The 25,565-nt window shown below is 44.6% G+C and overlaps 1 protein-coding gene across 4 annotated transcripts in view; it reads left to right on the top strand.

The window, feature by feature from the left end:
- Positions 1-25,565, top strand: part of KPNA5 (karyopherin subunit alpha 5) — a 594,400-nt gene that overhangs the window by 392,286 nt on the left and 176,549 nt on the right. For all 4 annotated transcript variants that reach the window (XM_069606642.1, XM_069606645.1, XM_069606643.1 and 1 more), the window contains one exon: positions 8,184-8,309. In XM_069606642.1, the coding sequence (XP_069462743.1) occupies positions 8,184-8,309 (126 nt within the window). The remainder of the gene's footprint in view (positions 1-8,183; positions 8,310-25,565) is intronic.

Genomic DNA, 25,565 nt, shown 5'->3' with positions numbered 1-25,565 from the left:
AACACCAGGGAAGCATAATCGGTTCCCTCTGGGGATGAGCGTAAAGATAACTAGCTCAGGTGTGTAAAATTGACTTGCCAATCTGTCAGACCGGTCTGCCATGTTGGTTCTGAATTTCTGAGCATGTGTACATCTGCAGGCATGTCAGAAATGGGGAACAGAGCTGGCAGGGCTTTGCTGTGCTCTACTTTTGCTCGACCACCGTAAACATATATACATGCAGTAAGCCTCTTCGGGGCAAATATTTCGATGTTCCAATTTCCAACGTTTGCAGTATAACGATATTGCTGCGGTCTGTGTTAAATGGCCCACCAGATTGGGGAGTATATTTCTTAGGGTCCCTCTGAAAGGGGGGCGGGGCTAATGTGACTATACTCTGCAGGCCCATCCCTGTGCTGTTGGTGGGGGGGAGAAGTATCAGTCCGATACCGCCCTAGGATTAATATATTATTTTGACCACAACCCTCCTCCAATTATAATGAATTTGGTAGTTGGAACAAGGCTCATTTGGCATCTTTCTTTTCGCAAAATCAACAGACCACGCCCAGCTAACCTTAACAGTCACCCCTTCTTATCAGGATCAATGATAGTTTCCCCATTGGTGAAACCCAGGGAACTTTCTTGCTGTGACTGTTCAAAGCATGCCTAGAATTCCAGTATGTCAGTGACCCAGGAGCACTGCTTCTTACAGATGTTTAAAAATGGCCATCTCCATGAGTAGTGCTTCTCCATGTATTTTAAGATGCTCCAATGCCCTTGGGTAGACCTCTCGATCATGGTTGACAAAGGTGATGTGTACTTATATCTGTTTGGGAGAAGTTCTTCTGGATATGCAACATTAGTTTGCTTGGATAACTGTCGACTTTGGGAATCCAGTAAGGCCTGAGTAATCTTACCATCTAGCTGCACTGGTATGTAGTATCTTTTTTGGTTTTCACTATGAGCCAACATCACCTGGCTGTCTGCTATGAACTGGGCCTGGGGTTGTTCTTTGGCACAGTCATCGCCCCATTCTGGCTCCTCTTCCACTAGGACACAGGTTCTGTCCATCAATTCAGGCTCTGCAATGGTTGGGCAGTGTTTGGCTAAATGCCCCCTCTTTTCCACAAGCAAAACAGCATATTTTGGTTTCTCCATCAAGAATGGTGGGTGCTTCTTAGGTTCTAAAGGTGTTTCATGTGAGAGGGGGCTTGAATAGACTGGAATCTTTTGTTGACTCTCTAGACAATTGCTTAAATTCTTCCATGGAATGGTGTGTGCTTCTCACCGAGATGTTCTGAAAAGTGGTTTCTTATGGGGAACCTCTAGGCCTACAGGCCGCTTATTCTAGACTCTTTAGAAGCTGGTGGGCATCTGAACAACCTGTACCACTTTTGGCTGTTGGATCTGTTGGACTGCTCTCTAAGTACGGTGGCAGGGAATTAAGAAACCCTTTTGAGTATGAGTTGTCCCTATATCTCTATGAGTACCTTATTTCTCAACCATTCCTCCAGTTTGACTCTGATTCAGGACATCATTTGCAGGGGTGTTTCAGTTGATAGTAATTTCACCTTTAGTTGCTGCCGATGAAACCCAGGGCCAGACCCTACAAGCTCCAAGTTGTTCCAAGCTCTTCAGTGTTTCCTAGTCCTTCACTCCATCAGTGTACAGTACTTGATAGGCAATATGAGCTCCACAGTCAGCAGGAGACTGATGTATTGGGCCCAGGAGGTCTTCTCCCAATGGGCTGCTGCAGTGCACTCTTCTGTGCCTTCTCCGGTTACACATTTTTGCAGTGGGGATATTAAGGGAGAAAGTTGGGGATGTTGAATCTGTCCCAAGATGGCCAGTTGCACTGATTCCAGCTAAGACATGGTGTTGTCCAGGATTGCAGGTTCTTCTACTTCACTGGAATGTCCAGAACGACTTGCCACTGTCTTGTGAGAGCTTGTTCTTAAAAACAAAAACTCTTCAAATTCTAGTCTGTGTAGAGCAGCAATGTCATGCTCCTGTTCACTTGTTTCCAGGATCCGGCCACTGTGCTCTGTCAAGTTCATTTGGGTTAGCTGTGACAGATAACATGGGGCATGGCTTTGTTGACTAGGTCTTCCTGGTGGAGACCACCATCTGGACTGTGAAGTGCTCTGCATAGCTCTGGGATGCCGCCCCGACCCAGTGGATGTTGGGCCTCTAGCTTTATATGGAGGATCCCACTGTCACAGTCCCATGATCCACATTACACGGGAGGTGACCGATGCAGAAACTTGAGTCCGGAGAGCCCTGGTGAACCTAACCCTGGAGCCACCCAGCAGATCAATGCATGACAGTCAGGGGAAACCTTGACCCTTCCCTCTCTGCACATCACCCTGCTACAGACACCTTCCCCAACAGAAGGAGCCTGAAGCTTTCTCTAGACTGACCCAAAGTCACAGTGAGGGAAATTAAATGCTTAATTTCAATGAAAGTCAATTTCATTCTCTCAAAACTAGTAGCATTTGTTCTGATACTGTTGCAGTTCATCATGTGGTGTCAGGGAAGCCATTTCCCAACGCAAGTGAGACGTTCTAGGAGATCCATGCTTAATAAAATGTTGTACGTTTCAGGGATTCCGACCACGGAATTAAAAGCTTGTGATAAAAATGTAACAATGTATTGTCTCCAGGCAGAGACTTTACTCACCAAAGATAGAATGAATCAAATTCACCATAACAGCCAGGTTTAATAGCTTAGCAAGGCTTTTCTCAGCATCGTCACAGATTGCCTTAAGAATTTGCACCGTCTCCAAGAAAGGTTGTAATTTGTCAGGTACTATCTCAATCTAGCTGTTCACGAGGGTCTAGCGACAAAACAGCCTTATCTATCTGGCTCCTTCCTACTTCACTCTGCCATCGATACTCCCCTGCCCTCTAGCACTCTCTCCATCCCCTTCCACCATACACATGCTCTCCCTTAAACTCTTCTCTAATTCCCACTACACTCCTCCCTCTCCCCTCTCCCTTCTCCCTCCCTTCTCCCTCTCAATATCTTTCTTTCTCTCTTACTCAGCTTTTACACAGCACTCCTCATACTTCACAACATGCATGCAACTGGTACCATACCTCATCTGCACTCTGCTCCAACTCTGCCACCAACTCTTTACATTCCACTCCTCAGTCCTCGGTCTGGTCTCTCAGCCCACCCTTGAGCCCACCCGTGATCTCAACCCTGCCACTCACATTCTGCTGATCCTCAAGTCTCCTTTTATACTGTGGTCCTGGTGGTTCTGTCTCCCTCTACCTCTTTCATTAGCTGCAGCTCTCACCTGACATTAGGAACCAATCTGTACCTGTTTTTCTCCCACAAGGGCTGGATTACACAAGTGAGAGGCTTTAAAAAAAACCTTCAAGCCCCTCTGCCTTTTTCCAGCACAGTTTTGGAAAAAGTCTCTGATGGTGTGATGGCATCCAGGAGCTTAGGCTGCACATTTTCCCTTTGGCTTTCTTCAGGTGCTGGTGATTATTGTTGCCAGTTTTGTTTCAGGATGTGTTACAGGTTTGTCACAATCAGGACAGGACCAGCGACATTCATTTGCAACCTTGTATTGGTTGTCTTGCTTAACACCTCAACTTACAGCATTGTAGGTTTCCCTTGTCTCCAATTCTTTTTTTCTTCTGGTTCTCTTCTTGCTCAGGGCCCCCCTTAGTCCTCTCTTTATGGGTTTTCCTGAGACTTCTGACTTCTTCTCTATCAATAAGCCCAGACGTACTCCTGCTCTTCTCCTCCGTCCTACTCTGCTAGCTGATGTGAAGAGAATTAATGAACAACTCCACAGTCCAGTACAGTCTCCTTTAAATACAGGTCTGGGTTCTTATTGGTGGATGTCTATAACAGTCCCACCCTCTGTGAAGGCTTAAAAGGGAAGTGTCCGTACCCAGCCTTTTCTCCCTACGTTATGTTGTATGTGTTGAGAGGTCCGTCTCCCCACCGGAATAAGAAGTTATGGTCCCAGGTAAGGACTGTGGTAATTCAGGTACCTCCTGCGTGACCCTCCTTTTCTCTTGTGTTGTTTTCTCTCTGGTGCTGCAGTGACCCTCGCCTGCATTGGACCACCCATTGCCGCATGCAGGAGGGGATCCCACGCCAGTGCCTGCGGAGCCTCCATCTCGCTTCTGCTCCATGAGGTCTGCATCCTGTGCCTTTTATGTGGCATCTGAGGATAGTTGCTGAGTGGTCTCCTGTGGGCCTTCGGCATCCGTGTTCCTTTGTTGCGAGGCCATTTAGTTGTTGCTGGCATGCACGCCCCTGAGCCGTTGGCTCATTCCTTTCCTGCCCCGCTGCAGCGGCCTGCATACGATGGACCATCACAGGGTGGTTTCTTGTTTCTCTGGCCCCCCTGCTGTGTCTTCTGACTCCAAGTTCGTTTTCTATTGCCCTGCATTCACCTGGGATCCGTCTGGGATCGGCAGATCGGTTGTTGCGTGTCTCATTTCTGTTTGGCTCAGAAATTCTCAGTCGGTTCCTGGACTGTACTTGATTCTGTTATTCTACCTCCGGTCTGGGTTTTCTTAGTTGCTAACAGATTTACTCTAGGAGTTGGAGCCCTGCAACAGAAAAGAGTTAACCGTGAGCAGAAAATGCACTGCGGACATTGGGAGGTCCGTGCATTTTTCATTGTCTAAGCCACTGGTACAAGACATTTCAGTAGTCCCCTAAAATTGGTATGACCTCCTCACCTAACGTGGGCACGCAATATAGTTCTTTCCATCTGGGCGTATAAATCATTTGAACACATAGCTTCTATGGACACATTTGTTTCCATGTAGACAGAAGTTGGTGGTGGTCACCTCGGCATGCAGGGTTAGTGAACAGCAAGCACTTTGCTGTGGCAGCCCTTTTTTATTTTTCACAAGGAGAATGTGGCTCGCAGGACCCAGCCTAACTTCCCTCACAAAGTAGTCTCAAAATGTAATTTTAGTCAATAAATTGGCCTCGCAGACATTTCTCCAACCCAGAGTCTGAGGCGGAACGTTCTCTGCACAACTTGGACATCAGCAGATTTCTTCAGTTTTACCTGGAATGGAAGGAGATTGCTTCTTCCTATCATATTTGTCATCTACAGGGCTCAAACTCCTGGGCAGAAAGTGAAGAAGACAAATATCGCTGGATCAGTGGGGGATTGCCTTTTGGAGAGCTGTTCCATCAGAAATACGACTCCTCCAAAGGGGCTTCATGCCCATCTCGTCGGGGCAAAGGCATTCCCAGTGACCATAGAGAAACATGTTCCTGTAGAGGGCATGCACAATGAGATATGTGGGCTATTCATAATGCACTCTGTAAACATTACTCTCTAGATTCCAGCTCTAGTGTTGATGCCAAATTCGAACAAGCTGTATTTCGTAACATGTTTGGCAAGGCTTTTCCTGGTTCTTAGTTTCTGATTGTTTTATCGTCCTCCATCCTTCCAGAATTAGGTTGCTTTGCAATCTCCCACAAGTATGAAGGAACTGGGACGTTATTTAGAGAACTGGGTACTGTACATATAAAACATAGTCCCCACTCCAGGATAGCCTCCCTGCCACTATCGAACTATAAAAACAACAGAGGTGATGGCTGGAAGGTTTGGAATTAATCCTAACCTCTGGCATGCTCTCGGCAACCCTCCAGACCACCGTTTTTCAGCCTGCCAAGCCATTACAGATGTTTGGGCTTGACTGCTCCTTTTGGGGTGGGACCATGCCTGATTTGCATATGATCTTCCCCTTTTGTAATTTTCTCCAATGCTAAATCCTCTTTCCCCCTCTTTAGACCGAGCCAATGTATGTTATTGTCAAGTTAGTCAACCTAATATACTTGAGGGGACTAAAACACCAAAGAATACAAAGTATGCTACATATGGCTTTATTTTAAGTACTTTGAAGATGATGATAACCGGGAATCCAAGGATCGTTCTATGGAACCAGAGTGAGCGGTCTAGCCTCTCACGGTATGTGATTGGCCCAAAGCAAATCAACACTCCATCACAGAAGTTCAAAGGCAGCTCAGCTGATTTGCCGAGAGAGAGCTGTCCTCTGAGGAGGAACTGCGGGAGCCGTGCACAAGTCCAGCAGGTGAGAGCCGAAAGGGAAGCTGTGAACGTAGAAGAAGGAAAACCCAAATGTGGTCCAGGACGGAAGGACTGCTCGGACTGCTACTGAGTCAAAGCGCTGGGCACCTCCGATCCCAGTGAAGCGCCTGTGAGAGAGGAGCCGGAAAAAGTCAGACATCTGCAGAGCTGCTGCCGACCCTGAATGCTACTGCAGCATCGAGAAGTGGCACAGGTTCTCGGGAAATGCTGGTCTCTGAACAGAGGAGACAAACAGGTACGCAGGTTACTGGAGAAGTGCTAGAGGTCTGGGGAAGCAAGGGGGTGAAAACAGAAGCTGGAAATAGAGTGCCTTAGGCTCTGAAATGAAATTGCAAGTCTGGGACCCACAACCATATGGAATGAACAAGAACAACTCTAGGGGAAAGGCACACAACCCTAGCCTTGCAGTCTTACATTTGCGAAAATTGTTTATTTTCACCAGTTTTGATTACAGAGAGAGTGGGAACTTTTCTATTGGTTGGAACTACAGAGAACACTTTACTTTGGTAAGAGATCATCCTTACACAGTTGATTTAAGTTATTAGTGTTAGGGACAGAGGTAGGCTTTTGAGAGATGACAGTGACTGACTTTTTTAGTTTTTGGACATCTTGACCATTTCACTAGTCTTCTTTGAGGTAGGGAAACCCCTCTTAGTTTTAGGGATAGAGAGGCATGTTTCCAACCCTTTATTGATCATTATACTTTTCTGCCCAAAACATATGCCACCATTGTTTCCAAGCTTTACTTCTGCACCCTTACACTTGGCAGGCAAAGAACAATGGTCTGGAGGGTTGTCCAGAGCAATGGCAGAGGTTACGATTAATTCTAAACAAAGAATGTGGACCAAGGCCGTGAGGCCAGCGGTGCGGGCTGCACTCCCAGTTACCACTAAGTGGTATAACTACTTGATGTCAGTCAATTACAGGTAATAGTTATTACCTACAATTGACTGACATCAAGTAGTTATACCACTTAGTGGTAACTAGGAGTGCAGCCCGCACCGCTGACCTCACGGCCTTGGTCCACATTCTTTGTTCATCATAGTGTGCTACTTCAAGGAGGCACCTCACCAGCGGGTTTGCACCCCTTCTTTAATCGCATTTACATTAGACAAATTGAACAACCATCCTGGTGGTGCACGTTCACCTCAACCAAATACGATTAATTCTAAACCATATTTCACTATTGAACTGTAAGGACAACCGGCTCTAGTAGTAAGAGGACTGGGGATTGGGGATGGGAGCATATGTGAGGGAGGAACATACGAGAGGTGTTTGCACATGCACACCAGCACCCACTCTCTTGGTAATAACTAAAATGCTGCCTTGCACCATCCCTTCCCCCATTAGGGGTGGGAATCCCAAAATATGGAGGACTGGGCTGAACTATGAACTAGGAGTACAGTAGTTGCGATTATGATGGTACTTGCACTTTCTGCACTTGCTACATTTCTCAGTGGCTCATTCAGTTAATCAGAATAGCAACAAAGGTGTGCAGCAGGCCTAGAAATGGACGTATACTATTGTTCACCAAATGGATGGTGTATTATTTCTTTACAAGACTATGGGCCTCATTACACGGTAGGCGGTAACCATAGCGCTATTAGCGCCATGGTTGCCGCCGGTATTTTACCGTGTCCGCCTTGGTGGATGGCGGAATTACCGCCCTACTCCAAGGTGAGCGGGGGCGGTAATTCCCCATTCACCTAGGCTCTTCCCCATTCCCATTTTTCCCCCCATAGGGCATAATGGGAATGGTGAAGGTGCTAATTACTGTACCGCAAATTGCGGCAAATTGCGGTACCGTAATTAGCTCCGAGATCCCTTTGCGGCACCCAACTTCAACGGCTGGTAAAGCCAGCCGTTAAAGTCAGGTCCCGCAAAGGGAACTCGTAGTAAGGCGGTAGGGGTTTACCGGTACCGGTGCCCTTACCAGTACCGGTAAACCCCTACCGCCTACCTTGTAATGAGGCCCTATAACACTTAAGTTATTTCAGAGCTACATTTAATGTGTTAGTATGTCCAGATTCGTACACATCGGTTAATAATGATTTTTGCCATTTGACCAGTTTAAAATATGTTTCTTTTGAATTTATTGAAGGTTGTTTTGAATTGCTCTGTGTTACCCTGCCTCTTGCAACTGCTAAGAAGCCCAAAAGAGTCAATAAGAAAAGAAGCCAGTTGGACTATTTCTAATATAACAGCTGGAAGCAGAACTCAAATTCAGGTAATGCCGTCCTGTTGAATTTGCATCTATTTTGTTTTTTGAAAGCACATATGCCCTGAATGTAATGTCCTCATTACTAGCTTCAAATAAGTTAAACGTGCTTTTAATTAAGTGGTTAATCTTTTCTAACATGCTTAATACCGGAGACCAGATGGGAACAGGATTCGAAAATGTGTTGATCTGCCTTGTCTTGCTTCCATGACAATCGTGTTGCCAGTGAGCTATCCTCCCGGCTGCTGTGTGACAAGGTCCCCTGTCTAACCTTGGGGACTAACAGTTTGGTGGTCCATGGGGACGGGGGCACCCCAAGCTAGTAGATGCTGGACTTGAATGAGGTATACAGAGGATCCCCAGACTATGCCCACTGGTCCATGCAAGAAGCAGTGGACAGTTACAGAGTTGGAATGTTTTGAATTCACCTGCAACTGCAGAAATACATTTCAATCCTCAGCGCAGCTGCTGGAGAAAACCTTAACGGAAATGAGTCAGGCTTCCACAGACCGTGGCAGTCAAACATATACAAAGTGTTGTGTTATTATTAAATGCACTGAAACTGACGCAGGTTCTCTGTGCAATTGACAAAACACAGACTGTTATGATGTTCCTACTAGTGTCACTGTGATTACAAAGATGGAATGTTTCCAGCTTTACATCGACAACCAACGGCCTTAATTGCTTTGAAAAGATGTCCCTGACTTTTGACGCTGGACAAATGGACGGACTCGGTTCAAAGCAGACCATGTCACAAGGGCTCTGAATGGGAGGCAAGGAAAGCTCACATGTTCAGGGCAGCTTTAAAATCAAGATAGGTTCATGCCATAAATTAAGCTCAGGTCAACCTGCTGCTAGCCCACATGGACCAAACACAAATCAGATCAGCTCCGCCTACACTACATGACCCTTCGCACCACCCATGGGGAGGAGAGGCAAGACTATTGTAGCCCACTTGTTCAGTCAAATGGGTGGGGTGTTTGAGAATGAGCTGGTGGAAATTAGTTGGGGGGGATTCACAAGCGAGAGATCTATTGCGAGGCGAGCTGAGAGATTGTTGGAGGTTGGAAATTAAAGTGGAGAGAGGTATACTGAGGAGGATTGGAGTGAGACAGTTACCTTCTGGGGAGAGTTACCCAAAGGAAGTTGGAAGACATTGAGGAGGATGGAGGGAGAGTTGTCACCATCGGTGTTAGAAGAGATAGAGAAGCTGGACTGCAAGACAGTTACAAGAACTGAAAAGGCGGAAGGAGAACAGACATATCTATTAGTCAGAGAGACCAGGGAGGTACTGACAGACCATGTCAGACCCAGGGCAGAATGTAGATTTGGGAGGAGGCACATGACATTCCAATTCCACCAAGGGTGAAGGAGGCTACGTCAGGGGTCACTAGGAATGGAGCTTCTCAAGGTCCAGGTTCCTATGGTCGGGTACCAGTGTGCTTCCTGCAAGCCTGGTCATAGAATTCCATTAGAGTGGACCACTACTGCGGCAGGGTTATAGGTCAAAGGATCGAATCCAAAGGACCGAAATGCAATAGGGTCGAATCAAAAGGACCGAAAACCAAAGGGTCGAATTTTTTTTTTTGGGGAGGGAGGTGGGGGGGGCCCCTCACCAAACCCCTGTTTTTGGTGTAAAAACCACTTTTTTTTTACTATACGAAAACTCAAAAAAATATATATTTTAAAAAAAAATTCGACCCTTTGGTTTTCAGTCCTATTGCCTCGACCCTATTGCATTCGATCCTTTTGGTGTCGAACCTTTGACCGGACACCATGAGGATCCACTTCTAATTTCAACTTCTAGAAGAGATTTTAAGGATTTGACACACCTATGATAACTTGGTCTTGGAGGGCCCTTTCCATGGAAACCTTCGCAATAGGTTTGGGAACCATGAAAACCTGCAACTTGAAGACAAAGGCCAAGGTGTTCCACTGGACACTGGAGTGAAGTCAGAATGAGACTTTTATAGGAGACGTTTATTTCCAGTTTTTTTAATTTATTGTTTTGGTTTATTAAAACCTTTACAAAAGAGAAAACAATATAAATCAGCACAAATACAGAAAAAACATAAAACTGTAATTCATTACAAAATCAGAAAAGAAAACTAACAAATTTTGCAAACCATTTTTTAAAACCGCAACATCATTAAAATCAGAGAAACAGATTTATCCTGCATGATGTTCATCCAAAGCAAGTCCAAAGGCACCCAGTTTGTGTCAGACACAAATTTACCAAAGTATTCCATTCTTTGGTTTCTATATTCTGGGTAAAAAAGCAACAAATGGGGCAGCGGTTCCAATTCTTCCCTATTTTTACAATGTCTACACCATGCTTTAAAAATCATTCCTAAAACCTTTATTCAAAAAACATTTCAAGTACGGTTCCATCGAGCCTGACTCTTTGTAACTGGAAACTACCTGTGCATAAAGATGAGTAGTTAAGACTTTTTCTTAAGTACTCGCCCTGTCTCTAAGTTGTATGGTTTTCTTAACCTTTTGGGGATTCAAAATAATTAATTCCAGGGACATTCCTGCATTATGAAGTTCCTTTAAGCCCTCCTCATGAAGATCATAAACAAAACCACCCTTCGAGTAACCTTCCTTGGCATCTTTACTCAAAGCATGGTAACGGGTGTTAACCGAATTAACATTGAGTTTCCTCATTATGTTTAGTCTCTTACATGTAACAGTACTCTGTATTTACTGCAAACCTAATTCGTAGCGTAAAACTGCATGTCACACATTTAGGTATATGGTACAAAATAGATCGCCAAATCATTGCTTCATAATAGTCTACTCCGACAAAATCCATGATAGAAAAAAATCAAAACCATAACAAAATTGGGGTAGCACCTTCGCTATATAGAATCTGACTGTCGGAATAATAGAGAACTTACCATACTTTTTGTCTACATATCTCGGTTGTATAGCGGGTTTATTGGCCGTTTCCATCAGATAGTTTCTGTAAAGGCATTTCATGGGATATGCAATAATAGGATAGCCTAAATGCACCATGCCTGATTTTACATCAAGTTTAGTCTGATCAAGGAACCATGCATTTTTTGTTTTTTGTTTGCCTTGCATTGGACAACTTCAAGATGACTTTTTTAGACGGATTAGTATTTAATTTATTTACCAACAAGTATTGTTTGAATGCTTCAATTAGTCTTTGTAGGCCAAAACAAAATCATCTGCGTAAGCGACCCATGCAATTTTTATGCCCCCAATTTTGGGCAAAACAAAGGCAACCTTCAAGAGAGTTCTTCCAACATCAGTCACATACAAATTATATAGTATGGGCGCCGGAAAGCATCCCTGTCTTAACCCATTAAGGGTGCTAACCGGACTGGTTAACAAACCCTCCGAATAAAGCCTCACTCATATCTGTGATTCTGCATGAAGATGAATCAAGATGCTTAGTAGGCCCTTTGGCATACTCGGCTTGTCTAGTTTATCCCATAATATTTGGTGATCCACAAAATCAAAAGCCATGGATAAATCCATGGCCGCGACATAAACTGGGTTGGAGTTTAGCTCCCAAGCCAATCTCTGCAGACTACTTCACAGTAGCGCCTTGAAACACTTGTGTATAGGCGCATTATAAATGCCATATCATATCATGTAAGTAGCCCACCACATGCTCTCTCCTTTCTCCTCTTCTCCCATTAATGGTGGCACCCGTTGGGATGTCCTCTTGGCCCCCTTCCACTCCTCTAAGGCCATCATTAATGTCTACGATAATGGGACCGTCTTGGTCCAAGGCCCTCAGGCCAACCTTCACCTCTTTGATAGACGCTTCCCGCGCCTCATCAACTTCCTTTCCTCTCCTGCTGTCCCCCCTCCTCTGTCCTCGCCTACCTTGCCTCCACCCTCCCACCCTGCCCCCTTTCGGGCTCCTTCACCTCCGCAGGGCATACCTCTAATCTGTACCCCTCCCCGGAAGTCCTTCAAGGATGGCACCTTCTCCACATTGCCACTCTTAACTCTCGCTCTGCCATCAAACATTCCTCTGAGGGCCTGTCGCCTTCTTGAGGAACTGGACCTTGACATCCTCTGTCTCACTGAGACATGGTTCACGGCCAGCTCTGTCACAAGCTTCGACACACTCCTACCTGACGGTTACAAGATCCTCTCCGTGCCCAGGCCCAACCGTGCTGGGGGGGGTGTGGCCCTTATCTTCCCTGAGTGGATTCCTGCCACTGTCACGCCTACGCAGACCTACTCCTCTTTTGAATGCCTTGTCTGCCGACTCTCTCTCTCTCCTAGCCATTCCCTTACCGTGGCTACTATCTATCGGCCTCCTGGTCAAATTTACTCCTTCCTCTCCGAGTGGGCAGACCTCTCCTCCTCACTCCTGTCCTCAACCACTCAACCCCTCTTTCTTGGTGACTTCAACATCCACCTGGATGCCTCCTGTCCTCCCTCTGGACTCTTTCGCGACCTCTGCGACTCTCTCTCACTCTCTATCCTCCCGTCTGGGCGGACTCATTCTGCAGGGCACACCTTTGATGCTCTGATCTCTTCTGACCTTCCCCTCTCTGTCCCTCTCTCCACTCCTCTCTCCTGGAGTGATCACTTTCTCCTATCCTCCCACCTCACCTTCCCTACCCCACAGGCAAAGCCACCCTCATCACTGCCACCCTCCTTCTCGGTCATCCGACCCATGAAGCGCGTGTCAGTTGAGGCTTTCGCTTCCACCTTCTCTCCCCCACACCCCCCTTCGGCTGACTCCCACCCTGACACAGCCCTCTCCTCTCTCCACTCTGCTAAATCTGATACTCTTGATATCCTTGCCCCTGTCATGAGAATCCGTCTGAAGCCCAAAGCCAAATGTAACTCCTGGTATGACTCGGATCTCGTCACTCTTAAACGCAAGTGCAGGGTGGCAGAGAGGAAATGGCGTGCTTCATGTTCATCCTCTGATAAACTGGCCTGCCGCCTGCTCCAAAGGCAATACCGGCTCTCCGTTCTCACCAAGAAGAGAGCCCTTATCCAAGCCCGCATCTCTGCGGCATCTAACAATTCAGCCAAACTCTTCAAAATCTGCAAGGAGCTGGCCAACCCTGCTGCAGTCTCTACCTCTCCTGTCCCCCCCTCCCAGGCCCTCTGCACGGCACTGGCCTCTCACTTCATCACAAAAACTCAGGACATCCTGTCCTCACTCTCCTCCTATCACCGCCCCCCCTCTATCCCCTGCTCTTCCTCAGGCCCTTCTGTAGCCACCCCTCCTCCCTCCTTCTCTGCCTTTCCCCTTTTTTCTGCTGATGAGGTTTTGAGACAAGTCCGATCTTTGAAAGTCTCGTCTAAACAGGTCCACCCCTGTTCCTCCAAAACTATCAAGGACCACATCAACTCCTTGGCTCCTGCCCTGGCTGACTTCTGCAATCACTCCTTCGCCTCTGGAGTCTTCCCATCCCTCCTCAAGCACTCTCTTGTGCACCCCCTTCTTAAGAAACCCTCTTCCGACCCCTCCTGCCCGGCTAACTATTGCCCAATCTCTATCACTCCCTTCCTGGGCAAGCTCCTGGAGAAACTGGCCATCTCCCAGCTTAATCTCCATGCTGAATCTGTTGGTAGTCTTCATGACCATCAGTCTGGCTTCAGAGCTGCCAGAAGCAAGGAAACTGCTCTCCTGAGCATCTGTGAGGACCTGCTCTCTAACCTTGACTATAACACCCCATGTGTTCTCATTTTGCTCGATCTCTCTACTGCCTTTGATACTGTCAACCACACCATCCTGCTCAACCGTCTCCGTGATAACCTGGGTATCACTGGTCAGGCTCTGGTGTGGCTGACCTCTTTCCTCTCCAACCGACCCTCCCAGGTCCAACTGGGGTCCTTCCTCTCTGACATCTTTTTCTCTACCTGTGGTGTCCCCCAGGGATCTAACCTCGCTCCCTGGCTGTTCAACCAGTATCTGGCACTTCTTGCCCACTGCATCGCCGCACTATACCCCAACTTTAAGTGCTATGCGGATGATACCCAGCTCATTTTCAGGCTACCCTCGGCCTCCTCTTCCCCTTTCCTCATCTCGGATTGTCTTTCTGCTATCCATGAATGGTGTGCCGCCAACGACCTCTGCCTTAATGCCAGTAAGACTGAGATTCTCCTCATCGGCACACCCACTCCCTCCTTCCCTGCAGCTCTCTGGCCGGCCTCTCTTGGCCCTCTTCCTGCTCCTACCTGCAAGGCAAAAACCTCAGGGTCATCTTCGACTCTACACTCTCTTTCTCTCCTCACATATCTGTAGTCTCTAAGAAGTCACACTACCAGCTACAGCTACACCTCCTCAGAGGTAGCCTTCCTTTCCTCTCCTTTCCCCAGAAGTTCAGTGTCTCTAGAGTCCTGGTTCTCTCAGCTGGACTACTGTAACAGCCTCTATCTAAATCTGCCTGCCTCTACTCTCCGCCCTTTGCAACTCATCCAGAACAGGACTGCGAGACTTGTCCTTGGTCTCAAGCCCAGGGACCGTATCTCTCCAGGACTGAAATCACTACACTGGCTCCCAGTGACTGCGAGGATTATGTTCAAAACCCTCTGCATTGTCCACAAGGCCGCCTGGGGCCTGAATACCTTCAACTCTCTCTTCCTAAATATCTTCCTTCTCGAGCTCTTCGCTCATCCGCCTCCAACTCCCTCAGGGTCAGCCGCTTCTCCAAGCAACGAGTTGGGGGTAGATCTCTCCCCGCAACAGGGGCCTCCCTCTGGAACAGCCTTCCTGCCTCCCTGAAACTTGAGGAGAACCATCTCCGGTTCCGGAAGCACCTCAAAACCTTCCTCTTTGCCTCCGCTTTCTCTCCCCCTCTCCCCCTCTCCCCTGCTAAAATCACTGAAACTGCACTGAATCTGCAATCGGGCCACTCACCGATCTCGGTCCTTGACCCAGCCACTCTACCCTGCACTGCCTTCCTGGCAACCCCTGCACTGCGGGACTGTCTTTGTAGTCCTACAGCCCCTCCTCACAGCACTTGCCTGCACTTACCTTGCACTTGCCACCAGATGGCCCTTATTATTTATCATGTATTCTACTAACCCTGTACTGCACTTTCCTTATTATTTATTTATCTTGTATTCTGCTAACCCTGTACTGCACTTTCTCCTCTCCCTTTCCCCCTGCACTTTTTCCTTCCCCTCTACCCTGCACTTGCGCGTCCTGAATGACACCTGGCCTAGTAGGATCGTTGTCTGTCTCCCCTTGTCCCCCCCTGCCTCATTGTGCCTTGAAACACTTGTGTATAGGCGCGTTACAAATGCCATATCATATCATGTCATATGGAGCGCCTGAATCCAATTTGATGATCCCACTGTTAGACGTGTTCTAGCACCATTGATGCAAAAATCTTGGAATCGGCATCCATGATTGCAATGGGTCTATAGTTTGCTGGGTTAGATCTGGGTCTTTTTTTTATAAATTGGTATGACATGTGAGGTCTTCCAGATTTCTGGGAAGGCCATGGTTGCTAGAATATCTGCGAACAGTATATGTAGTACTTTAGACCAGAGATCGACATTTTGTTTTAACAAAACATTTATTATTGATTAGGACCCCCAGCTCTCGAGGAACTAGCTTTCTTAATTAATCTTTCGTTCGTTGCAATTGATATATTTCGTTCTCATTTTTGCTCCTTACTTTCCTTCAAATTATATGTATCATTACCATTACCATAACCATATATACTATTAAAATGCTTTCCCCCAATCTGCTCAACTATAGGGTTCATATGGGAGGAGCATTGCTTATTCTCTAATTGATTGATTCTAGTCCTAAAATGAATAGAGCTTTTATCTTTCAAAGCCCCCATCATTGCATCTCCATCTCTTTGACATAACTGATGGCGATGTGATATTAGACAATTCTTTTGACTTGGTTTCAATTTTTTATAGCTTTATTAACCTCTTCCCCACAAGGATACTTCTTTTTAATTAAACTAATAATTTTGCATATTTCTTTCTTTTTTTCTTGGACCTGATAATCATATTTATGGAGGTACTTTTTTATTCCTGTTGCCTGTTCTCATTATTTGGATATCATAACCTTCAAATGTTCTTGATATGACTTCTAGAATATTTACTTGCTTTTATTTCCAGAGATGAGCATAACCATATTAAATAGTTCTGTATTCCCCTTATTCCAGACTAAACGATTTCCCCTAACATTAGTGGCCATGACTGAGTTGGTTTTATTCTTTATGTGAACTTCATTCTCATCCCAGAGTATAAAATTCAAAATAGCGTGGTCACTATGATCATTAAACTGTACACCAAAATTAATAATCCTATCATGCAATGTCTTGCTTACAAATATGTAATCAATTGTAGAGGAGACCCCTCTCGCTGACCATGTCGGTGAGTCTGCCCATAGAACGCATCCTTCAAGTGCTTGGCACCATTTGGCACCCTGCTGCTTCTTTCGTGTGATATATCTGTCTTACATTCTGTGTCTCATTTTTCTCCATGTTTGACAAGTCAATATCAGTCACAATCTTCGGTATTACAATCATCATTAAAATCGCTGCTTATGATAATTTTACGCTTTGGGTAGAGCACAAGCCACTCCTCCACTCTGGCATTAAGTCCTGTCAGAGGAATGTCCAGGTTTTCCAACGGATTCCAGTAAATATTGATCCGCAGCATGGATCTCATGTAAACAGAAGAATAAACTTCCAGCCCCACTGCAAAAAAACCTTTAGCAACTGACCACTCATCAATCTTACGGATTCCAATTCCATTTTGTGTAGCGATAACAAGTCCTCCCACTGACCTGCCCATGGTACCTTGTACCGCAGCAAGACTGGTAATTTCATATCCATCAAAGATCAATGACCACACATGCCAGGTTTCCTGTAAATAAATTATTGGATAAGATCGTAAAATATCACATAACTTTGTATCTGTAGATAAACAAGAGTGACCCCGAATGTTCCATGACATCAAGGCAAGGCTGTTATCAATACTAAAGTTGTTTTAGATTTTTTAGTTGAAAAATCGATTCTTTTAGAGGTAAGGCTAATTGCTTTCCCTCTAGCATATACTTTGGTCAGTGGATCTTGATATGATATGACATTTATAACGCGCCTATACACAAGTGTTTCAAGGCGCAACAAGACAAGGGAGAGGAAACAAAGGGAGGACAAGACAACAATCTTACTAGGCCAAGTGACATTGAGATTACGCAAGTGCAGGGGAGAGGGAAGGGGGAAAGTGCCATGGGAAGAGGAGCAAGTGTAGGACACAGGACCAAAAACAAGTAGGATGGCCAGCAGGTGGCAGTGCAAGATTGTGAGAATAATGCATATGTGTTGGGACAGGAAATGTATGAATACATCACTTCTCTGATTTCTAGTGCTTCTTTTATCTCTCGGCAGATACAGCGGATCCAGAGGGGCCCAGACCTTCTTGCTTGCTTATCGAACCTGATTTGTTAAATTATTAAATGGTGTATAATCATACCCAAACTTGTGCAAGCTATCCTTTTCTTTAACCAATAGGTCATAGACATACCTAGAAGGTATTACCAGCCTCACAAAATCTTAACGAAACGAATGTATAAAATCCACCAGCTTGATGTCTTTAGAGGATATTAATCTTAAACCCGGTATCTCATTAAATAGTCCCAGAATTCTGGTTCATTCAAAGACTCTGGTGCCACCCTGATCAAAAATATAGTTTAAAATCAAGCTTAGTTCATCTGGGAGGATCGGGTCCCTCAAGTTTATTTGGTCTGTAGATCGTATAGTGGAATCCTTGGGTTGTATTCCTAAATCCACCTTTGCAACCACTGGCTCCGGATCATGAGCCAATTGTTTCATGCTCCGTTCTGTTGCTAAACATGGGAGGGGGGGCAACTTACTCTTTACTGTTTCATCCACTATATATTGCACCTTTTTAAAAATATTGTTGCAGACTTCTCTGACTAAAGCTCCTACTTCAATGGTACTACTAGGTACCGAGTTTTATTCCCTCTGAATACTTTTGATAGCAGCTTGTGGACTGTTTGGTCTATCCTTATTACTAGGAAGCCCCAGGTTGTGATCTAGGTTAGAGATTATACATGTGTTATCCTTCCCCTGTGATTGATCTGTCGCTATTAAACCGATCTGCCATACTTCTGTGCAATTTTCCATATTCCCTTGTCTAATGATGTTCCTGACCAAATTACCAACCTCCTCTTGTGAAATGGTAAGCTTATTTAGCACACCTAGAGGGGTTTATTAGGCAGGGTCTGATGCTCATTACTTTTAGTAGCGGCATTTCTTTTTGTCTGAAGTCTAATCATTGCGTCTTCAGAAGACACCTTTGTGGCGCCTCATCATGCATTTCACTTTGGCTTGTTTTCTTTTTACCCACTTGTACATTCTGTGTCAACCTTTGGGGAGAACGTTTTTGTTTAAATATGTCATAACAAACAGTTTCAGGGTTACTGGCCCTCTTCTTAGACTTACTGTGTAGATTTCTTTTATTTTGCTTTAAGGAGCCAACTAGCTTCATATTGGACTCAAGATAATAACTTCTAGTACTGATCCCACCCATCACCTCACATGCATCCACCCTTTCATCTATCATTATTGGCAATCCGATTTCCACCCCCTCTGACAACTCGGGCCCGTTCATCAAACCTGTTTCAATAATTTCCTCGACGGAATTCCTTCATTGTTTTTTTTAATCATCTTTATTTATTGGTTTCAACAAATATATGCAAGATATAAATACAAGAAAATTAAAACAGTAAAAAACTTTAAACTTTACCACAATAACATTACACATCAGTCATATCCTCAAAAAGAAAAGAAGATGAAAATGAAATGCAAAATATTTTGTACAAGATGTATCTAGCTCCCCAACACACAGACGAAAAGACAAGACAAAAAGACCACAACATATATAACATTTCAAATAAAAACTACTAACAGTGCTACTAACCCTATTTAAACAACCTATTCATCATTACCATCATTATGCACTCCATTACCATGCAAATTAATGAAAGACTTCCATAAGAACCAATAGATTTCCTCCTTATACGGTTTTTGAAACATAGCCAATTCAAATTCAGACAACACAATCACATCATTAATTGTTTTTTTCCTAGATTTCCACACTTTCAAGATCTGTTTTATTGCTATCGCTAAAATCTTATCTATCCAAACTCCATGTAAGCGGGCCTTCAAACAGCACTCACTTTTCCCTAACAACAAAACTTGAAACGGCTCTCTTGGAAACGAAATTGACAAAGTGATGTCCAACCTATCCAGTACCTCTCGCCAAAAAGTCAACACTCTTGTACAATGCCATAACATATGGATCATTGTCCTCATCTCATTCCCACATCCCCAACAAAAATCTTAAATTAATAATCCCAAAGCAGACATCCGTACTGGTGTCCAGTACAATCCCCCCAAAACTGCCTGATGAATAAGCTGTAACTTAAGATCCATCTTACTACTGTACCCAACCCGCCACACAAATTTCCAGGCATCATCATTAACTATACAGCCTAAATCTATCTCCCATTTCTTTTTCAAATTGTTCCAAGACTCCATCACTGAATCACTCTCTCGTGTAAGTTTTAAATATGTAGATACATTACATGGCGATATGCAAAACATGTTCCAGCCCACCGGCTCCTTCTCTAGTGGTATAGTCAACATACTGAAAACCTGAGTCAAAAGACTTTCTAATTCCTTGTATCTATTCCTTTCCCTCCCGCCTAATTGAAACACTTCTTGAAGTTCCTCAAAGGTCAGCAAGCACCCATCTCGCAGTAAATCACCCAGTGACGACACCCCCTTTGAAATCCAGCTTTGCCAATATAGAAGTCTGTTTCCTATTTGCAAAGCAGGGTTATACCAAATTGATTAATTATGATTCAAAAACACATTACCATTGAAGTTAAGTACCCACCATGACATTGAGTCTGTAGTCACCTTAAAAGTCGGTAAATTAGTAGACGCTTTAGGCAATCTCCCCATTGAAAAGATATTCCCCAAACAGAATGTTAACAAGGCTTCCCTTTCTATAGTTAACCAAATTGGTACTTCCTCCAACCCTACATTTGCATATAGGGCTGCTTTCTTCAAAATAAAACCTCTATAGTACTTTGCCAAATCCGGATATCCAAACCCCCCTTCCTTTGTGTCCCGCAGCAAAATATATTTCGGAATCTTAGGAGCCTTCTTCTCACCCCAAAGAAAATCCTTAAAAACCCGATCAAGGTCATTAAGCAATTTTTTAGAAAAAATAAGAGGAATCAATTGCATAGCATATAAGATCTTTGGTAGAAGTGACATTTTGATAGTATTAATTTCCGCCCAAGTAACTAAATCTAATCTTGACCATTTCCTAATTTCTCTTTTAAGGGTATCCAACAACTTAGTTACATCAAACTGAACAATTTTTCGCATATCTTTAATCAGGAAAATCCCCAAATATTTCTCATACACCTCAGACCACCTAAGGTTCCATCCTACAAAATCCCCTCTCCTAACTGCCATTTAAGGTGTGAACACCTCTGTTTTATCCCAATTGATCTTGTAACCTGAATACTTGCCCACAGTTTCAAGTACCTCCTTAAGAACCATACTACTCCTCTCAGGATTCGAGAGTACCACCACCATATCATCCGCATAAGAAAGTACTTTCACTTCCTTTGTCCCAAACCTCAGGCCATGTAATCTCTGTTCACTTTGTACCAATGCTACCAAGGGTTACAATGCAATGTTAAACAAAAAAGGTGATAAAGGACATCCCTGTCTTGTACCTCTGTTAGGATGAAAAGGTTCAGACATCATATTATTAACTCAAACACGCCCCAATGCAGAGCTTTGAAGACAATGACTCACCCCTCTGTATCTATTTCCAAATCCCATGATACCTTCATTGTTTTCTAAGCTTGCACCGGACAGCCTAGTCTCATTATCTATCTGGAAATCATATAGGCCATTCTGAGCCATAGAGCGTAAGTATTTACGTGAGTAGTTCTTGGGAATTCTCAATTCTGGTAGTGTTTTCAATTTATTCTTTTTCCTTTTTTTATGTTTATGTGTTCCAGTGACAGAGATAACCTCATGCAAATCAATATCAGAGCTCCCATCTCCCCTGTCAACAAAAGTCTTTAACGGTTCAAGTTGTTTCCTAACACTTTCACTGACGCTTGAATTACTCACCGGTATCATTGACCCCCCCTCCTCCAAATTCTTTAAAAAGCGAAGACAAGGTAGAGGAGATCTCCCTTAAATACATGGTGTGCATGTTTCATTCACTATGCAAATGTTGCAATGTTCCTTCTCTTATCTCGTGCACAACGCCCTCTTTTTGTGCCGAGGTGAGACTTATATTGGCATCCTCTAATACTTGAAGATGTTCCGACATGGCCTTGAGTGTGATTTCGCCTGTCGTAAATATCGGAGGGTGAGGGGTGTCTAAAAAAGAATGGTTCATCTTTTTGGTGCTATTCATGACTTTCATATCACTTTTACTCAAGATCTGGTTTTGGATGTTCTGGGGCAGGTTCCATGACTCTTCAAGATATAGTGACTGCGAAGAGTTCAGATTCTCTAAAACACAGCTCCTGCCTCCTTGCTTAACCGCCTCAGATACCTCTTCGGTAGTATGGTGAAGGATATCGAGTACGATTCAGGCGGCGGAAGAGGAAGCTCTAATGCGAACAACATGCTGTCTCAACCTTTTATTAAATACCAACGGGGCAATAAGGCAGCCCTTTTAAAAAACCGCTGTCATTTCTTTCTTTGTCATTGTAAAAGTATATTTTAATCAAACCAACAAACGTGTTCAGTGTTACCGGTAAATGTGGTTTTATGAGCCTAGGCAAAAAAGAAACAACCTATAAACACACAGTCGAGCTGCCTGACAGATTATTATTACAAGAAAACCATGCATACAATTTATGTGCTAGTTTGAATAGTAACCTCGCAGACCCGAGCCACCGAACAGTGAACTGCACTCAGTAAGCACTCCGTAAGACATGCGCACTAATGCCCAGAAGTTATACGCGGGTTCCAAACAGTTGTTCGGAGCTTGTTGCCGAGATCACAGCTCTGTCTGCAATAGTAAATATTATAGGTAAATATAGTCTCCAAACAAAGTCACATCAGTCAATATGCTTACTATTTTCAGCTTTCATATACCTCCAAGTAAGAAGCAATTGTATGTTGGTGAAAACCAAGTCCTCCAAAATGTCGACGGCACTGCCCACAGCACTCAGTAAGCACTCCAGAGACCTTTTATTTGCTTGTGAGTCATTATTTCGAACTTCACATTTTGTTTTTGTTTCTTTTAATCTACTTGAAGAAACTGCTCGCTGTCACACATTTCAAGTTTCAAACCCTTAAGATTGAATAGTCTTCACTGTCCCAGTTGTGGGGTTGTGAACACCCAAGAGAACGTTAACTCTGCTAAACTGAAGCCTTCTCTTAGTTGTCGCTTTCCATCCCACCTGAGCTAGCTTTTTGTTTAGTCAATAAAATGCCTGGGTTATTGAAATCAACTTGTCTTGTGTTGTGTCCGTGACACAAAACATATAGCCTGAGGTTTCATGCATTTGTGTTTTACAATTTATTATGGATGTTGGATAATGTTCACAAGAATAGAAAGAAGTGTTCACAAAATGATAAGTCAGGATGTTATGGCCGGGGTCTCCCTTCCCACATTTTTTGCACAGGACAAAAAGGGACTCATTGAGCACAGCACACTCCTGGGCTTCTCTGGCACAAGGTTACAGTTCCTTTCCTCAATATCAGGGACTTCTGTGCCCAAGTCTCTTCTATGTAAAGTCTCATGCTTTAAAGGGCCTGATGTGCCATAAACTACAAAACAAAAGTCCCTTCTGCTAATCTTCACGTCGGGTCATTACTATTCACCCTTGGATCCCCCTCAGCCGATCCCCGATCCTTCTCTCAATGTTAGCCTCCCTCAGTCGGGCTCAGACTAACCACTCTCAATGTTAGCCTCCCTCAGTCGGGCTCAGACCAACAACTCACTGTGGACATCCCTCCGTCGGGTTCACGTTTGTCGTCACAATGTTCACGGGTGTATTACTCTTCACCCTAATTCGCAGGCATCTCTCCGTCGGGTTTACATTACATTTTAACATAGTTGCCAAAATAAAGTTCTTGTAGACCCCTTAGGTTTTTCCTTTCCCCAAGTCCGGGTCTCAGCCCCCAGTCAGGCTTTCTCTTAAGCCCCCAGTCTGGCTTCACACAGTTCTCTCATCACAATTAATTTGAATGGTTTACTGTTTTACCCTAATTTGCAGGCATCCTTCAGTCGGGTTCACACTTGCCCCATTTACATAGTTCTCTTTGCTTCCACTATGTGGCAAATACTTTTGACTGTACAAGGGGGTTTGGCTTGACCCTCGTCTGACCACTTTGAAACACTGCACGCCAGCCTCCCCTAAAGTCTCTTGGTACTTGTAGTTTCTACAACATCCGAAGACTTGACTATGGATAGGATTTAACATAACCTGGTGCAGAATTACTTCGATTCCCTTTTCCAACACATTTTCCTTGTTCAGGAGCGGGGCAGAAGTTAGAGTCCTTCGAATGAGCACTGACGTGACGCCGGACCAATCTAACTCTGATGCCAATTTTACTCATAAAAGACCTTTGTACTTCAGTCTTCTATCTTCATACAATGTTGCTCTTCGCAAGCTTGAGCTCAACACAGTCCAGTCTACTATCAGCTCTTTCCAACTCACCGACTGTGCCGAACTCTGTTGGCGTCTCTTGCCCCTGGAGTCAAGGATGGTACCACGATGGCAACCGCTTCTCCCCCCCCCTGGCTATCAGTGCGAAAGGGTCCCATGTACCGCTGACATCCTTTGCACCATTTGCCAGCTGCCATTCCCGGTTTTTTGTTTCCCTTCATGGAGGACGAGGGCAATCCCTTCCTTGTCGTCCTTTCAGGTCTCACAGTCTTTCTCCTCTGTTTGAATTGCCGTCATGGAATAGCTGCTTCCTCATGCGTTTGGCCTCGCTCAGAGTGTCCTTTCATGCTCTGCCTTTTATCCCTCTGGGGAAAGAGAAGGGAAGTAAGGTGTGTGTAATTATCAGCAATTGCCTGACTCTACCTGACCCTTATGTTGGGACATGCTAGGTATACGGCTCTGGTGTTAGTCCGTTGTCTTTCATGGTAATCGGTCTGTGAGAAAGTGTTTGTGTCAAGAAAGGGGTGGGCGTTGAGTTTCCAGATATTCTAACGTGTAGGATGGGGAAAAGGTGTCATAAGGATTGCTGTACCGCGTCTTGCCCTTCGGTGTCCCACTTCCACTCAGCAAAGACCCCTCACCCAGGCGATCCTCCCGCACTGGTCCACTCTCAGGAACTTGATCCAATAGCGATGGCCGTGTCCTGGCCTGGTGGATTACAGATCTGCGGCGGACTAGCGCGAGAGACACCTTCAGCTTTCTCACATTGCCCAACAACAATCTTGCCAGCACAGCTGAAAAAGTAATTAGTCCATATTGTGCTGTTTTATGGGGTGCTATCCAAAACATTATGTGCCATTCTATGATTCCTCTTTCTAGCACTCATGATCTAAGCTGAAGCCCAACTCCGCCATGTTCTTCACAGGTAGTACATCAGTTATTCCGCTGGTGATTGGAGAATAGCATAAGCCCAAGATTTTAAGATGCGTTGCCTTTTTTATATCTTCATTTTTAATTTGATACATAAATCCCACCCATATAAATCACCTGCTTCACTCATTTTGTTTGGGGTACACTGGCCAGTCACTAAGGCTACCAGTGCAGGGAATGAGTCTCACTTTATTTTTTATCTTTATTTTTAAAGTGCATCACAGGCTACCTTCAGTGAAGTGCTGTAGGGAGGCTTGGATGTGTGTGGCCATCACAGTTACTATTGTTATGTACACTGTACAGTGAACTATTGTTTACCTTTTTCCTGGTGCACAGCCATGAAGCTTTATTTGTTTACTGCAATAATGCCTTTTTGATTACCATACATGCTAAAGGGCTGCTCTTTGTCAACACGCCCTGTTCTTTGTTCCATCTATTTTGTTGGCCATTGTGATGGATTTGATTATTTTTAATTTAAAATGCTGGCAATTGTTTCTTAAAGGGGGAGGTCTGTTAACCAGACACCCTTTCAAAATGCTACATGTCCAAATTATAGCACACACAGGTACTGTGAGAAACCTAGGGCTATTCTCCCATGTAGACCTCGGGAATCCTCTATTCAGGTGGCCTGGGGAGGGCCATGGCTTTTGCATCCCAATCCTGGGGGT

The sequence above is a fragment of the Ambystoma mexicanum genome, chromosome 4p (genome assembly GCF_040938575.1).
Source record: "Ambystoma mexicanum isolate Mex_15411 chromosome 4p, UKY_AmexF1_1, whole genome shotgun sequence".
Taxonomy (NCBI): domain Eukaryota; kingdom Metazoa; phylum Chordata; class Amphibia; order Caudata; family Ambystomatidae; genus Ambystoma; species Ambystoma mexicanum.
Note: the sequence above shows the minus strand (reverse complement) of the source record. Positions and strands in the feature narration are given on the sequence as shown.